Source organism: Semicossyphus pulcher, unplaced genomic scaffold, assembly GCF_022749685.1.
Source record: "Semicossyphus pulcher isolate SPU_LCO1_2020_fin unplaced genomic scaffold, fSemPul1.0.p SCAF_12, whole genome shotgun sequence".
NCBI classification, from domain to species: Eukaryota; Metazoa; Chordata; class Actinopteri; order Labriformes; family Labridae; genus Semicossyphus; species Semicossyphus pulcher.
In genome coordinates, this window is record NW_027211626.1 from 1,215,014 (window position 1) to 1,231,946 (window position 16,933).

Here is a 16,933-nt window from a genome sequence, read left to right on the forward strand (position 1 = left end):
ACGGCGAGAGGAGACGTAACTAACACTAACACTACAGTCATTGAACTTTCCATAAGCGTGAATATCTGCTTCAGACCGACACAAGAAGCTGCTCTGCTGCAGACTGAGCCCACCTGAGGGCTCCAACACGCCAAGGACACCTGAGGGCTCCAACACGCCAAGGACACCAGTGACTCAGTCAGTCAGTGAGTCACATGCAGACCCATGTGTAGGGCTGACCCCAGCGGGCAGCCAAAAAGGTATCATAAAGGCTTTGGGCTGCACATTTGGTTGATCCATCACTGTGCCATAAAGACAGAAACTCTGAGACCAAGTGCCGTTTATGTTTCCTCACAGAGCAACATGTCACCCGTGCCACGTCTTTAAGTGTCTCTTCCAATCCACTTTATTTATATAGCACGATTTTAACAAACACAAGGTTTCCAAAGTGCTGCACTTCCTGTACTCCCCCTGACTAACATCATGATTGCATCACGTCACACTTGTCTTCCCTGAGGGCATGAAATTGGCACAACAGCTGGGCTGTCAGAAGGTGTCATTTTTTCAGGAGGAAACAGGGGAGTAACTGGCTGCAGAAGCTTTCAGAGGATCCTCCTGACACACTGCCGCCTCCCCTGCTGCTCCGCTGAACTCCAGATGGGCCTGAGTCTCTGACTTATTAAAGATTTAACAGGTGATTCTGCTGTCGCGCCCTTGACCTTTAAAGCTGCGAGGTGTGGCTGCGACTGCACAAAGACAGCGAGTGTTTGGGGGATTTGAGGGGGCAAAGAAGTTGACAAACGACTTATTTCTGGCTTTGCCCATTGACAGCGTTGGCAGGCTGTCAGCAGAGAGAATGCAATATCATTTGTAGTAAATTACAAGCCCACACACAGTGACACAAGGCAGCATAAGTTAAGATGTTCTGACAGCTCCTTCAGCTGCCACACAGAGCGAGCCAAGTGAACACACACACGCAGACACGTACCACGCTTTTACCCACATGTGCCCATAACGAAAACAAACACACCAACAAGCTAAGACAGCGAGTGAGCATGTGATATCAGCACATTGATATTTATTTGCCCCACATGGCTCACCGTCTTTGCTGTCAGGAAAATATCAAAAGAGATGAATTAAATATATATTAGATTAAACGTAGCTTACAGAGGGGAATGTGTTAAATAAGTTAGATGGGCAAGACAAACCAGGACAGGAGTGAGACTAAAGGCAGAGATACAACAATAACAGGTAACCAAGGAAATCCCTCTAATCCTCTGCTACCTGAGAGGTACACTCCAGGAAACGACGGCTGGTATTTCTGAGGAGTAAATATAAGTCAGATAAGAATGAATATCGGTTTATATGGGGGAGTATTTGGCTTGTGTGGAGCAAAGTTTGCAGTCTGTTGTGTCGGATATTAATTCTGAAATTATTGCATGAAAATTGCTTCATGTAACCCGAGTTAGGAGACGCAAAAACAGACCTAACTCAACATACAACAGCTAACTTTAGCATCCAACCAAGTCCTTGCTAATATTACCGCAAATTACGTCTTTCCTTGCGTATCGTACAGCCAGTCGAAAGGAAACGTTAGTCACGATCAGGACTTTGTCTTCTGTTTAGCCGCTTTATTCTCCCCGTGCTTTATTTTTCTGAAGACAGCAGCCGGTGTTCCGTTGAGTTGTGCTGCTTTGTCGGAAAATGGTACCATAGCTATTTATTTATGTTTCTTGATTACAAAGAGGGGTAAGTGTACTGTAAGAATAATGCGAGCATGTTTTCATACTCTGTTATGAAACCTTTAAGATTTAAGTGTAGGGCTGCACGATATAGCGTTTAACAATCGCAGTGGTGGTGTGCGCATGTGCAATAGTCACATCAGGACGTGAGCTGGTGAAGGAGATTAAGTGAAACACGTCAAGCTGCTACTTTTTGTTGCTCAGTGCAAAACAAAAACTCACCGGTTTCTCATTTTGCGTCACTAATCTCCAGGAAAAGTCCGTCTGATATCACTTTACTGCAGCTCTTCATGAGAGCGCAAGCTTGTGACGCTGCTGCCGTCACAGATCATGTCGGCGGGATGATGGAGGGTGGTGGCTTTTCAGTGAGTGTATTCCCGTTAACAGCCGCACCGCGTCCCGGTGCTGGTTAATACTGTGGATACAGGCTGGTAACGGAGCAGATGTAACGCGGAGTGTTTACTTTTAGCAGCTACACCTGCAGCGGACACCTGGCGTGAGGTTGCGTGTACCAACAGGAAGTAGGAGACGGTGAGCTTTCCTTTCAAAAAGAAACCTAGCTGATCACGCTGATCAAACATACATTTGAACCTCATTAGAAATGGTAGATGTCATACCTATAAGTAACACATCTGCAGCCCACAAGTCTGTTTGTATTTATTTTATAGGCTAAAGAAACGTGTCGCTCCTCCTGAACTCTCTCTACTTTTTCATGCGGGTGTCAGAGTCGCTGAACCAAGAGCGATAAAGTAGGAGAGGAGTTTTGTTTTGTTAGAAGAAAAAAGACTTTAAAATCCCAAATAATAAAAAGTATGATTGTGAATTGTTTATATGTAAATAAAAACACACTGTGTTTATCTGGTACAGAACAAAATGTCAGTTTATTCCAGTGTGTGCAGCCCGACAGTGGTGACAAGCGCCCAGGACCGTGGCTCTGCACACCCGCAGACAGGTTGCACAGCTAGAGAGGTAACACTATTCGACAGAACACCAGCACCTGGCTACAGCCGACATGCATACAGACTTTTCATCTACGTTTAGGTCGCAACATTAGCATTCCTCCTAGCTAACGGTAATATGAGCTAGGAAGTGGCTGAATGTATCATTTAGCTGTTTTCTGATGGAGGCTAATTATTTAGGTTATTTTAACTTGGCTAAATGTCCCTCCAGATTTTCATTATGGGTTGTGTTCAGATGTTTAACAAATGCTAACAGTTGTTGTCTTATTCCTTGTGTTTAAACGACTGACAACCAAACGACACAGCACGAGGACACCATAAGAACATTCAGGCTTCCCACCCTGAGCGTGATGTCAGAAAAAAAATGGCCGCCATTTGATAATTAGGTTACAACGTGCTTCATTCCTGGTCTGGCCCTTCAAACAACACTGCCAGTGTGTTTCCTAAGTGGGGAGGACAGCGGCAGGATGTGATTCTGCAGAGGTGGAAAGTCCAGAATAAAAGCCAAGAGGGGCCTCGGGCGAGGAACAGCATGCACTCGTGCTCCATTTAACTGGAGTTCACCGGAGGTTAAGTGGGCTATAACTCAACCGAACTTCTGCAATATATGCACAGACAGGGAAGATAACAACACTACCTGACATCTCACGTGGATCCTCAGCTGTCAGTCTGATTTCTGCCGGTGGGCGATAGTTTTGTCTTTGCAGCGAGGTCGATTCCTAAAACACAGAGCAGAAGAAACTCTGCTTTCTGCTTCTGCAATGAGGCTGCACACAGAGTAATCTTTGCTCCGACCTCTGGGACTTCTGGGGAGACACTCGGCTGCCGTGCTCCTGACTGGTGAGTCCATTTTACCCCCGGCTACACGGTCCAGGCCACTGACTAGAGCCCTGCTTCAGTGCCCACAGTGCTCTCAGAGGAAGTGACCTCAATACATCCAATAACCCTGCTCACACAAGCGCGACAGCTGTGGAAGATTGGACACAAACCAGGCTTCTTATCTTTGAAACTGCTAAAATGAGAGGGAACATTGTTTTGGTGGAATAAATGTCAGGGTGAGACTGATTCAAAGTTTTCTCATGCGGTAAATATAAATGAAATCTTAAGTTGAAAAGGACAGAATTAGCAGGAACTGTTGGTAATTATTGAGGAAGTTAAACGGTTATTAATGAGGATAAATAAATATAGCAACAAAACAGGAAACAGATTATTTATGTAGAGTGTAAAATGAAATACAGTGTGGTTTCTACATGCCGGCTTAAACCCACACAAGTCCACTTTGAACACATTTAATCCTGTTCTGAGCAGACTTACTTAAAGCTGCATTAATTAATATTTTAATTTAAAACTGTTTAAAAGACAAAGTGAGATGTTAAAGGTATCGTTACAGTTCTCATCAGCTCTGCAAAGTCTGTTAGCAGCTTAAATCATTTGTTTTGGCTTCATGGTGCAAAACTTAAATGTCTTCATTCAAATTTAACGCTCTCATTAGCATCATTATCAGCTGTAGCAGCTAGCTGATAAAGCTGCTTCAGCCTGCATGTAGCCATTTGTTGCTAAGAGCTAGCTTCTAGCAAGTGAGCACAGAGGAGCATTTAGTTTCTATCAACATGTTTTCCTCAGGAGTTTGTGAATGTTAGATGTACATTTATTAAAAAACACAAAAATAGCATGCCTGATAAATGCTAATGTTACTTCATGGCTAAGTGATGTGTGAATAAGCCACTGTAAGGCAGGACAGAGACGGACAGGTCACACTGTCTGCTCCGTCCCTGCTCCGTCTCTCCAACATGTTCCCCCATGCACGGACGTAACGCTCCTGGACTTGTTTCCATTTAGTTTTGCAGGTTTCCACGTCGACTTCTCAAACAGAACTTATCTGTCTGCAGCTGTTTGACAGGCATGTTTGTCTCTGTGCAGTGGCAACGACACATTGTACAGATGTGGATCATTGTGGACTCTGTCTATCAGCTTGTCTTCAGAACGTTCTGCCATTGTCCCTGCTGCTGTGTTGACCCTGTCACATCCCCTCTGCCTCTACACTGCCCCTACTGTCCATGTGCAGACTGCAGCTCGCGTATGCGTAGCGTTCATTTTTGAGGACGTGCACAGCGGACGTGCCAAAGAGATGCAGGTCACATGGGGCAGCCATCATGCACGGGAGCAAGTGTCTCTCCAGCCTAAGCTAACATGTTTGCAAACAAAACTTTTGTAGGTGGTAACATGTCGATGCTGTGATCTCCTTTGGTTGTGCTGCCCCCAAGTGGCAGAAAAAAACAATCAATGCAGGTTTAAAATGATTTTGAAATGTTAATGAAACTTTTTGTTCTCCAAATTAAATTTTGAATTCAGAGCGGCCATGTGGAGATCTGAGGGGGATGTCATGCAAGGCTCAAAAGACTGACTACAACGAGGATAAGTTAATCCTGGATTTGCAAACTTTTCATTTTGGCAGCATTTCCCCTCCTTGTAGCGCCTATCATTCTTTTTGAGCAACGAGTCTTTGATGTAGGGCTGCGACTGATAAGACAGAAGGTAACCTACATGATGGTGCTAATCCACCTACAGTCCAGCCTCTCTCCAAGGGCACTGAGTAATTTCTGTGGGGTCTGCATTGTGGTGATTCTTGTTAACATGCTGAGCTGCAGGAGCTGATTTGTGCTGATTAGCAGCGCCTGTGTGACTGTGTGCTCTGCGACCAGGTGACTGTGTGGGATCCACTTGTTACTGTTGTTTTCCACAGAGATGCTAATCATCAAGCATGCGCCGGAGGCATGATTAAATGTCACACAGCTCCCTCTGTTTTGGCCCTCTCACTGTGAATAAACCTCTCTAACCCACAGGATGAGCAGGCCGGGGGTCTGCTGCTGCATAGAGCCACAGCTCCCCCTACTGGTCACGTAAAAAAAATACAACAACCAAGTTAGTGTGCAAACTTTGTTGTCTTGCGTCATCCAAAACTGAAGCGTCATACGCTTTACTTTTGGCAAGTGTTGGTAATACACATTGTTGGTGTTCTACTGGTCGAAATATAGTAACAGACGCTCTATTTCTTCTTTCTCTGTGAACGTTTTTTATATCAGTGATGAAAAAGTGAAAGCAGAGAGATCTAATTTCTTTTTTAATATTAACTTTGAATTTTAACAAAGAAATAAGAAAAAGAATTCTATGGAGAAGAATAAAAGGGAGGAGGAGGAGATGTGGAGAAGAAGATATGAAGGAGAAGAAGGAGATATGGAGGAGAAGAAAACCAAGAAGGAGGAGGACAAGGTAAGGGAGACAAAGGAGGAGGATGAGATATGGAGAAGAAGAAGAAGAAGAATGAGGAGAGGACATGGAGAAGAAGAAGATATGAAGGAGAAGAAGGAGATATGGAGGAGAAGAAGACAAAGGAGATATGGAGAAGAACACAGAGGGTAAGGAAGAAGGAGATATGGAGAGGAAGAGGGAGAAGGTAAGGAAGAAGCAGGAGGAGAAGGAGGACCAGCCCCAACTTTAAATGAATGACAACTTTGCCCAAATCATTTTTTATTTTCCATCGTATTCGGTACAAATCATCGATCATCACTGTAAAAACATTCAACTGTTCCCAGCATAGAATAAAATGTCAGCTGTTACGACACAACACATCGAAATAAAGCTATGAATAATGGTAAAAGTGACTTTTAAATTATGATAAACATTTGATTTCAGTCTGTGATTATCAAACCCATGATACAGCGAACATTTTAAAGGTCTCCTTTATGGAACAGCTTTTCTATTTTACTTTCTATTTTTTATTTTTTTATTTTTTTTTAATGTCATTCAGACCTGCTTCAGACAACAGCTGCACAAAGTTACAAACAGAAGGTTCAATACAGAGACACAAGTAAAACATGAATCGTATAAAAGGAGACGTGCAAAAGCAGCGAGGAGCAGTCAGATTTAAAAATACCACACACAGGAGCCACCACTGATTCTCTCTCCAGACTTTGCAAAAGAAGCGTGCATTACAAAAGAAAATCACCCAATCATGTCGTAGAAACATTACATCAATTCTTAATGTCTAAAAATAAAATATTCCATAAAAAATAGTCAGGTCGCTTAGAGTCTTATTCAAGTCTCAAGTTGTTAAAAACAAAGTAAAAGTCGGGTCAAGTTTTTATCAATGTCCGTCGATCAAGTCTCCAAGTCATGTGACCCATATCCTCACAAACCTGTGTACAGCACATGAGGGTAAAAACAGTGTCTAAAATAATGTCCGTAAATCCGACATAAGATGATCATCACAAGAATCTGAGTCAGAGGAGCGTTTGGAAATATTTCTCAGACGGTTCTTTGTGCCAGAAGCGCTTTGATCGTCTTGTTTAAAATCTCCAGCTCTGCCTTCAGTGTGCTCGCTTCAGGTCGGTCCTCTGGCCTCTCACACAGCATCGACTTGATGATTTCCCTCTGCAAAAAAAGAAAAACTATTGATGAAAACTCTGTTCGATCAATAAAAAATGATGTTTTACTGCATGAAAGAACCTCATTAAACCCCACTTCATAAAATCAAAACTATCGCAAACATTTTTGACTCATCCTTTGAGGCTTTAGAGAAGGAAACCTGTTGTAATGGTAAAATCCTAGTAAGTCAGCTGCTCTGTAACAACCATGACTAACTTGCACCTTGTCAGATATCCATCCATCACCAGTCCATCACAAGGCTGACACATAGACAGACAACCTTTCAAGCTCACATTCACAATGTGGAGCCGGAAGGCCCCCTACATCCGAACCGGGACTTGAACTAGAAACCTTCTAGCTGTAAGGCAACAGCACTAACCACTCAGCACCATGCAGCCCGTCAGATATACAGTGAAAAGCGAAATAATATAGTATTAAAAGTACTACCTCTGCGAAGAATCTCTCACTAAAACTGGTGGGGAACCTTTTAAGTTTGGCATCAATTAAAACCTGGTGATAAAAGAAAGAAAGAACACGTTAGTCAGCCTGAAATGTGTTATTATTCTGTGTTGAATGAAACAATTAATTCAAGGAAAACATACAAGACATTAAAGGAGCATACTTGACTGGTCTTGTTCTGTATCATAGATGTGGGCCTTCGTACTATAGTAATATTATGGTGGCAGGTGATTTGTCAAACAACAAAAAGGTGGAGAGTAACTAAGTATAAATACTTTTTTTTTTGTCTTTTTTTTAGGTATCTCTACTTTACTTTCTACTCCTTACATTTTCAAACTTAAGTTACTTTAGCTGTAATGCATTTAAGGGGAATAATGAATCATTTCTATTGAGCATTTTCAAGATCAATTTCAACCTAAATGGATGGTGCCGTAACAAATAGAAAAGAAGATATCTTGATGTATCTATCGGTATAGATGTATGACTGATGTAACATGAAGTAAAAGACATAAAAGACAAACAGAGAGGGAAACTGGAGCGTGGAGAAGAGGCGTCTAGTGAACGTGACGTCTGTGAGCGACAGGGAGAACCTGGAGCCACATGGATGAAAGTGAAGCAGCCAACATGGCCAACGAGTAGCAGCGAGACATTCCCCATCCAACTGATTTACACACTGGAGCAAAGTTAATGTTAATAATTTTCACTATATTGTTCTGTTAGAATGATTTCAGTTTAATAGTCTCCTGATATGAGGTTAGCTTCAGTTAGCTTAGCACAGAAACAGCTGCTAGAAATGTCCCTCAGAGGGACCTGTCTGACTTTATACTGTGAGGACGTTTCACAGCCCGGACGCTGCACTGATACTGCAGGAAACAGGTTACAACAGTACTTTTTACACGCATCTGTACTAGCTGCGTCTCAATTCAGTTGCGGCATCAGGACACTGGCTACGGAGGATGAGTCATTTGTAGCCTGTGTAGACGCTAAAGCTGAACTGAAATGAGACCGTCTGGTCTATGCAGGATTTCCTTTTTGCGTCACTAGTTGTTCCTGCCCCTTACCCTTGCATCACAAAGCACGCTCCTGTCGCCTAGCAACAGGTAGCTAACTGGCTAACTAGCTAACATAACTAACATCATAACTACATCATTTAACGTTATTATTTTAACGGTAATTTTAAGTTTTAAGGCTCCTTTCAGTTTTTTAAAGTTTGCATCACTAGCTGATTTATTGAGTTGAAACCAAAAACTTGGAGGAGGAAAACTCCAAAAACTAAAATTGTATTCCTCGACTGCTTAAGAGTCTCCCCTTTTAATCTCTTTTTAATTGTTGCGCAATGAATCTAAGGAATACGGAAAAGGAGGACAGATTTGTCGGCCGCATCTGAAGGAGCCTTTGGAATGGGACAGGCTTTGACGCAGCATTGTGACGAAATCTTCAAATACGTCCTTTGAAGTATGCAGCCGCTGAATTGGGACACAGCTGATGTTCTGTTCTGTTAATGAAAGACTCACCTTTACTCTTTCGTGGCCTGTAGAGCATGTCCAAAGGAGTTCCAAGTAAATCAACCCCATAGCGAAAATGTCCACTTTCTTGTCATAGGTCTTGGTCCGCTGTTGTAAAAAAAAGAAAAAAGAAAAACAGCTTTGGCCTCGAGCGCTTTGGTTCTTTTAACTATAATTAACTTTATTTACAGCTCTCACTAACAACAGTAGAGAGTTTTAGGGGGGAAAGGGATAATTTTTCAGTGTGGTGGGCTTATAAAGTAGGTAGTCTTCGAAGATCTTATTTGTTAAAACAACATAGAAGAATTAAAGTTATAGATCATCTCACTTGTTCAGGAGCCATGTATGTTGGGGTTCCTTGGTCCACTGTTCTGTCCATCAAAGAATCATCTCTGGTGACCAGACCAAAGTCCCCGATCTTCACCTCTCCATTCAGGCCAAACAGGATGTTGTCGGGCTAACCAGTGAAAAACAAAGAGTAAAACTGATTTGGATTCTTCCAGAAGAAGTGGGTAAATAGATTTCTAAAAAGGCACCTGTTTTATGTTAATCTTGTTTTACTTTGTTAACATGCCAACACTTAATTATCACAATGAGGGACATTTATTTTAAATATACATGGCTGGCAGTTAACATAGTTGCAGGAAACATGGCTGACAGTAAACATGGACGTCAGGTGACGTAGTCGACAGTGAACATGAATGTTAGGAAACAAAGCAGACAGTGAACATGGCCGACAGTAAACATGGACGTCAGGTGACGTAGCCGACAGTGAACATGGCCGACAGTAAACATGGACGTCAGGTGACGTAGCCGACAGTGAACATGGCCGACAGTAAACATGGACGTCATGGCCTTACCCTGTTTTTAGAATTTGATTACAAAATGCATGAAAGCATAAATAATAATAATAGTTAATTCCTTTAAAGGTGTCCATTATCAGGAATTTATGGACACAGACACAAAAGTCCCACATGCACATCATCCATAAATGACTGATAACGGACACCTCTTTTAGTTTCTATATCAGCGTTGTCTCAGCCACACACTCATGTTTGGTCTCACCTTAAGGTCCCTGTGGATGTGGTTCTTGGAGTGGATGTACTTGACTCCACTAAATATCTGTCGAGCAACGTTTAGAGCTTCTTCTCTTCTCTTGAAGTCTTGCAGAGACTGAGCGTTCTTCTCATCAATCCAACTTCGTAGGGTTTTGGTGTCACATAGCTCCATCTGGATATAGAGGAACTTTGCTGATGAATTTTCTGTCGACCTACAAATTAAGAAGATGATTGAAAATGGGGAACATTTTTAATTACTGACTTTAACCTGAAATAAGGGTTTATGGTACTTGCATGGGTTTGGGGGAAGAGCTGGAAAAAGAGTTGGAAGAATAGCTGGACCTGCACCCTGAATGGTCACATTGGTATCCGGTTTCTTCCATCCAAAATGTGTAGTATCTCACGATGTTACGGTGATGGAGGTCTGATAATGTTCTCACCTCTCGAAGACATTTGCTGATCAACAGAAGAACAAGAAAATCTCATTAACTCTGTACACATGCTACACTGCACCCTTTAAACCTACTTCTGTGTACTTACTCGTCATGGCGGACAATCTTCACAGCATAAGACTTGTCTTTTAATAGTTTCGATCTTGCTTTGTAAACTTTTCCGTAGGCTCCGCTGCTAAGCTTCTTGATAGAATCAAAGTCTGTAGTAAACCTGTCGAAAGGTAAAAACATGAGGGAGAGATTTAAGACCATGTCAGAAGAAAACACATGAAAAAGTGCAAAGAAAAGCTCATTTTTTTCATACTTTGACTCATTCCGACTCTTTCCCATGTTCAAGTGATTGTCAGCAACCTTAGATAAAAAAAGAACAACAAAGATTTACAAGTTTGAAATCTGCTCTGATTGTGTTTTGTTGTTATCGAGTATAAGACCACAGACTGTATAAAAGAAAGTGGACGTAGCCACTGTGGCGTCACCTTGCCATTTTGTTTTTGGGGAGTCTCAAGTGCACAATTTCTGACACGTTGGTTGAGCTAAAGAGGAGAAAAGCAGAAGTTATCAAAGTCATACTGTTAAACAGTCCATGCTCAATACAAGGCTAATTCATTAGCTAGCTAATTAGCTAGTACGCTAGCTATGGCAGCAAATATTTCCTATACAAACCAATGCTCAGTGATCTCATTTGAAAATAGTTTAACTTCTGAAACACTGCCGTGCTCGTCAATGTCACTTCTCTCTTACTGACCAATCAAAACAAGATGGGGCGGGTCTTCTGATATCAACTTTGTCAACAATATGTTTGATGGTAACATTTCCAGGTGTCGAGCTGCTGCTAAGGCCAGGACATGATTAATTCCTTTGTTTTTATGTTTCCTTTGTTAAATGTCCTTGAATAAAAGCAGATATTAAGCAAACAGAGCGATTTAAAACTGATTTAGGACATGTGTCCATTAACAGCGTTTTTTGCACTGGCAGCACCCACAACCTAGATTTTCAGAGCACCTCTCACCAGCGCTTACTGTTGCTAGGTTACGAAAGTGTTTTGACAGCACTTCTGCTTCCCTCAGTAGTGACCGTTGAGTCTGTCTTAAATGCTCTGTATGTTTAATATTTGCTTTTATTCACGTAAACTTTATAAAGAAAACATGAAAACAATAGAAAGGAATCGTGTCCTGGCGTTAGCAGCAGCTCTACACCTGGAAATTGTAACCTCGAAAAAACGAAAGGATTAGCTTCTCCTCCGTCATTGTTGTTGACAAAGTTGATATCTGAAGTCCCGCCCCTTCTTGATTTTGATTGGTTGGTGAGGGAGTAGTGAATTGACCAGTGCAGCGGTGTTCCAAAAGCTGAACTATTTTCAACAGAGAGCGACGTGAGTGCAGCGACAAAAAAAAGCTAAAGCCAAGGGCTTTTGGTGCTTAGGACGCTGAGCACTGAAAACACTAAACTGCACTAGTTTTGTAAAGAAAATAGGCGCTGCCATCGCAAAAAATGCTGTTAGTGGACACAGGCCCTTAACGGTCACTGCCAAGGGTTGGGAAGACAACTTTCGTTACCTAGCAACGGTAAGCGCTCTGAAATTGAGGTCGTGGGCACTGCTAGCACAATAAACGCTGTTAGTTGACACAGGCCTTACAGAGCAATATCTGTTGTCATTAAAAGATAGAAATTTAGAATAAAAAAAACAACAACCCAATGTTATAATAAAATAAACCGTTCCTACAGTAATATTAGTTTTATTTCAACAACTATTATGGAAAAACTGTTACACTAACGGTCAAAATGGCTGCCTTGTTATAGTGTAGCAGTAGATCAGCAATTCTTGTGTTGAAGAGGTAAAAAATACTGTTTTTGTCACTGGAGTCTGGTGGCTGTACTGAGAGTGATGTAATGGCCGTTTGTGGTTGTAAAAATGTATCTTTAATGATATAGATCATCAAACCCTGTACTACTTGGCATCTAAACCAAATGTTACTATACCTCCCCCACCTGGTACTAAAATTCTGTCATTACCTCCAGATACAGAGTTAGAAGCTGAATATTAGAGGGTTGACTTTACTTTGAACTATCACAGATTTTAAGACTGAACAGGAAGTACAAACCTCCTCCATGGAAGAATCAGTGAATACTCCTGAGCTGTATGCATTCCTCTGCAGGCTTGGTGACGATGCAAAAGACTCTCTATGAGGAAGTAATAAGAGGCATTAGTCCAGATTTTTTTATACTCTATGGACTGTTTTAATACTCGGGTCAATACATTTTTATACCTGCTTGATGCATCAGACGACCTGAAGGACATCTACAATTCACAAGAAAACATAGATTAACTTTTGGTAATTTTTGTGTTGTCGTGTTAGAAAATATTTAAGTTTCTAAATATCACATGTGAAGATTGTAAAAAGTGTATATAAGATTTTTAAAAGACCAGACCTGAGCCCCGGAGGAGTTCGATGAATCGGCGAAAACTACTGAGTCACTTGTACTCGATGATGATTCACTGGACTCCCTGAAGGAATACAAGTAGAGACATGAGTACAGCTTCTTGGTGTTTAACTGCATGCTGTGCTCTCTTGATAAAGACAAGAAGTGTCTTACAGTGTAGCTGATCGTGCTGACAACACGGGCGAGGCACCACCTTGATATACTGATGATCTGACGGGCGTCTAAAATGCAGAGAAGAAGGTGTTAGCCATCATGTTAGAGATGAAAAATGTCACCTCTCTGGATCCATTTTAATTCAAAAGCACTCAAAAGTAGAAGTGTTCAGACCTGCGGCTACTTGTTGTTGGGAAATACGTGTCGTGTGGTGTCATAGTTTCTGAGAAACATACACACCCAAAGAAAAAACAGACCGTTTCTCGTCGACAGGTGTGTATTTTTTTGTACTACACCTGAACTACACATGCAGTTTACGTCACAGGTAAAACAACAAACGGTGAGCTTCCATTTTGGATTACGCCAACAATTTAAAAGAAACTGGTGTATACGACTTACCTGTGAGGTGTTACGGCCAAATATCTCATGATGTACAAGTTTGGCTGCTTCCTCTTTAGCTTCCCTCTTTGTCTCCCCGATGGCAGCTGGATACTCCTTACCACCAACCACGAAGCTACAGCACCTAATACCACACAATGGTTATTTAATGCATTTTCCAATGGTGGCTAAACATCGCTAACTAACAGGGGTGCAGTTAAGAGACTTACGGAGTTGCACCATTTGGTCCCGGTCTATTGGACTCCACAGCCCGTACAGTCAGCCTGTTCTTCTGGCCGTATTCATTCAGCCAACATATGTAGTTGATGTTACTGCTGCTCGTTTGAAGAGCTGCTGCAGCAGCTGGAGATTCTGCTGCACTGTCCGTCTGTTAGACAAAGATATGTCACAGAGACCTACTGTTAAATATGTACAATCCAACATTGATTTGGTTATTTAGTCAAACTTTAATGTAAACTGTAAATTGCAGCTTAAGGTGGTTTACAGTAAGGAACATAAATGTACACAAAAACATGAAGGAACATGAAAACAAGGATAGAGAGCCGTAGAGATAAAAAAAAAAGGTGTTGGCTCTCTTACTTAAGATCAGGTTAAAGGTAGTAAAAGATGACGCACGTAAATGCCTGTTTACACACGTGTGTTTTTAGAAGTGATTTAAAGGGTATTGAGCGATACTTTGTAAGTGAGTAAACAGAGAGGAATCTTACGGAGTCGACTGAGTCCACCTGTTCGTCCTCCAACAAACACCTCAGGGCGTTCTTAGCTGCATTGTGCTTGGCTTCCTTTTTTGTCTTCCCCACACCATCAAGATAGACCTTCCCATTAAGAACTGCCCGCTGGGTGAATCTGCAGAGGAAGTGACACATACTTGTTGGGACAGCAAATGTAGTAAGAGTAGTTTGGGTGCGATAGGTTACATAAATCTGCACACGTCCATTTTAGGCCTCCAGGAAGAGATAATCATTCATATTGTGTCTGCTTTATTTACACCAAAGCTTTGCTCAAGTGCTGTTACACTCAACCATGAACAGACCATGCTCAAACACTTAACTTACATACAATTTTAATTACTGTTACTCAAACATTTCCATTTATTGACCTCACCTTTATCATATTAACGAGACCAGGTCACAATTTACTCAAATAATTTTCTTTTTACTTAAAAAAATAAACTGTAAATAATTGTAATGTAGCAAGAAAGATTTGTGAGGATGTATCTTGTTTTTATTTTGTTATTAATGCTCCATCTTTTTTATTTTAGGTGTTTATTTTTTCTTCAATCTCTGATTTGTAATTTTGGTAACAATTTTAAAACTATATTGTGATAAAATAAACATATTTAGGAAAAGTCAGGTTCCTATCTGTAGTTTTATATAAATCCGTTATATTTTTATTATTTATTTTCTGTCTTGCTTATGCAAAGAGCTATGCAGCATATTTTCCAGTCATGTTATCTGCTGCAGTTAAACCGCTTTAATGAAGCAAAGAAAAATGACACAAAATGATGAATACATTAATCATACTCACGTTTTATTATGGTCAGGCCCATCGGAGCCGAGGAACTCAAAGTGAAGCGCAAAACGTCTCCTCTGTGCGTACTCGTTCAGTCTGGCGACGTAGTTTCCAGCGTCCATCATCAATGATTTAAATTCAGCTAATGTTGTTTAAGACTTGTAGAAAGTTTATGACTCCTGTCTCTCCTCCTCTCTGCTGCTCGTCCTGCAGGACTCCGTGTTCTGTTTCGATTCAGCTCATTTTATTAACCTGTGAGTTTCGATTTCATATAAATGTGATTCACGCGCCGCTGTTTGCCTTTACTTTATCTGATTAATCGAAACTGAAACTGTGGACTACATATGGGAGTCTCAGCTCTTTCCAGTGATCGGATCATTTGGCTCAGCTCAGCAATAAGAGTCGACTTTTTGGACAAACACGAACTGCTCTTTATTTAGCACCACATCTGGATTTTATAATTCAGCCAAAATAGTTTTTCTAGGATTGGAACGTGAGGACATATATCACTATAATAATAATAATAATAAGAATAATAATATAATATAGTTATGCTAAGCCACATTTGTGGTATAAAAACCTTATAAAAAATATCATACACTCTTACATTTGTGTATTAAATAATTCGTTTTTGACTTGTTGCAGGAAATAAATGTGCAAGATTCTTCACGTTTAATACATTTACTGTAAATATCTGGTCATATTGATGATTTAAATGGGGATAGGTCAAGGATAACCATCGTAGATGTCTAACAAAAACTCAAACAACTAAAAGCAACAAAAAAAACCTTTTAATTTAATGATTAAATATGAAACAAAAAAAACGTTTTGCTCTGATGAGACATTATTTATGTTTGTTGTGTACTAGTGATGGGAATTTAGGCTCTATTCAGTGATCGGATCATTTGGCTCAGCCCAGGAAATAAGAGTCGACTCTTTCGGCTCCCAAACGTCTCTTTCTTTAGCGCCACATCTGGATTTTATAATTCAAATTAATAATACAAATTTAGCAATATTTTGACCTATAATTGTTACATGTGCACAAATATATTTTAAGTTATTTAATACAAGCCTCACAGCTTCCAGACTACCACAATTGTCCATTCTTTTTAGTTTAAAAACTGTAATATAAAATGTAAAACACTCTTACATTTGTGTATGAAATGATTAGTTTTTGACTTGTTGCAGGAAATACATATGCAAGATTCTTCATGTCTAATGCATTCACTGTAAATATCCGCTCATATTGAGGGTTTAACAAACGGTAACTGTCGAGGTTATCAAACAAAAAACAAAAAACTGAATAATATGGTTAAAAAATAATCACACAACTCTGCACCTACAAATAAGTTTCTCTTAATTTGATAATATGAACCAGAAAACTGTTTTGCTCTGTTTAAAAATGATGTTTGTTGTCATGCATATATGCATTGTATTAGTACCACTGGGTACCAATTAGCCTAGCGTACCGAGCCTAGCTGTACCTGGCTGTTAGGGGGAACAGGCTGTCCATGTCATCCTCTTATTTAAACATTATTTTTCATCAAAACATTTATACAAAACAAACTAATTACACTAAAGCATATACAGTATGTGTTTGACAATAAAACGAATTCAATTTATATTTTTTAATCATCATTTTCACATATATGTTGCACAAACATCAGTTTTGGTGATTTTTCTGCTTCTGCTGCCGTTTAAGAACCATTTACAAGTAAACAAGTGAACAAGTGAACAAAGAACCAAAGTACTTGTCCAGCTTGATTGTAGCAGAAAAGGCTCATGTTTTAAGTGATTTTTCTAATATCTGAAATACAGAATCATTTTTTTTGGTAAACAATGACGCAA

General features: G+C 40.5%; 1 protein-coding gene across 1 annotated transcript; it reads right to left on the minus strand.

The window, feature by feature from the left end:
- Positions 1–6,156: 6,156 nt before the first annotated feature.
- On the minus strand, positions 6,157–15,210 carry LOC138588764 (interferon-induced, double-stranded RNA-activated protein kinase-like). Its single transcript, XM_069659016.1, has 15 exons — positions 15,101–15,210; positions 14,281–14,419; positions 13,783–13,940; positions 13,574–13,697; positions 13,175–13,242; positions 13,010–13,085; positions 11,056–11,112; positions 10,884–10,930; positions 10,668–10,790; positions 10,422–10,583; positions 10,135–10,339; positions 9,398–9,526; positions 9,079–9,177; positions 7,553–7,615; positions 6,157–7,111 (listed from the first exon to the last, which is right to left on the minus strand). Exons 1-15 carry the CDS (start codon positions 15,208–15,210, stop codon positions 6,986–6,988), a joined length of 1,686 nt encoding a protein of 561 aa, XP_069515117.1. The 3' UTR covers positions 6,157–6,985.
- Between the last annotated feature and the right edge of the window lie 1,723 nt (positions 15,211–16,933).

Coding starts and splice junctions, on each gene's coding strand:
- LOC138588764 (XM_069659016.1), bottom strand. CDS start 15,210: ATGATGGACGCTGGAAACTACGTCGCCAGACTGAACGAGTACGCACAG. Junction 11,113..13,009: donor CGAACTCCTCCGGGGCTCAG/GTCTGGTCTTTT, acceptor TCTCCTCTTTAG/CTCAACCAACGTGTCAGAAA. Junction 7,616..9,078: donor CAGGCCACGAAAGAGTAAAG/GTGAGTCTTTCA, acceptor TTTTATCACCAG/GTTTTAATTGATGCCAAACT.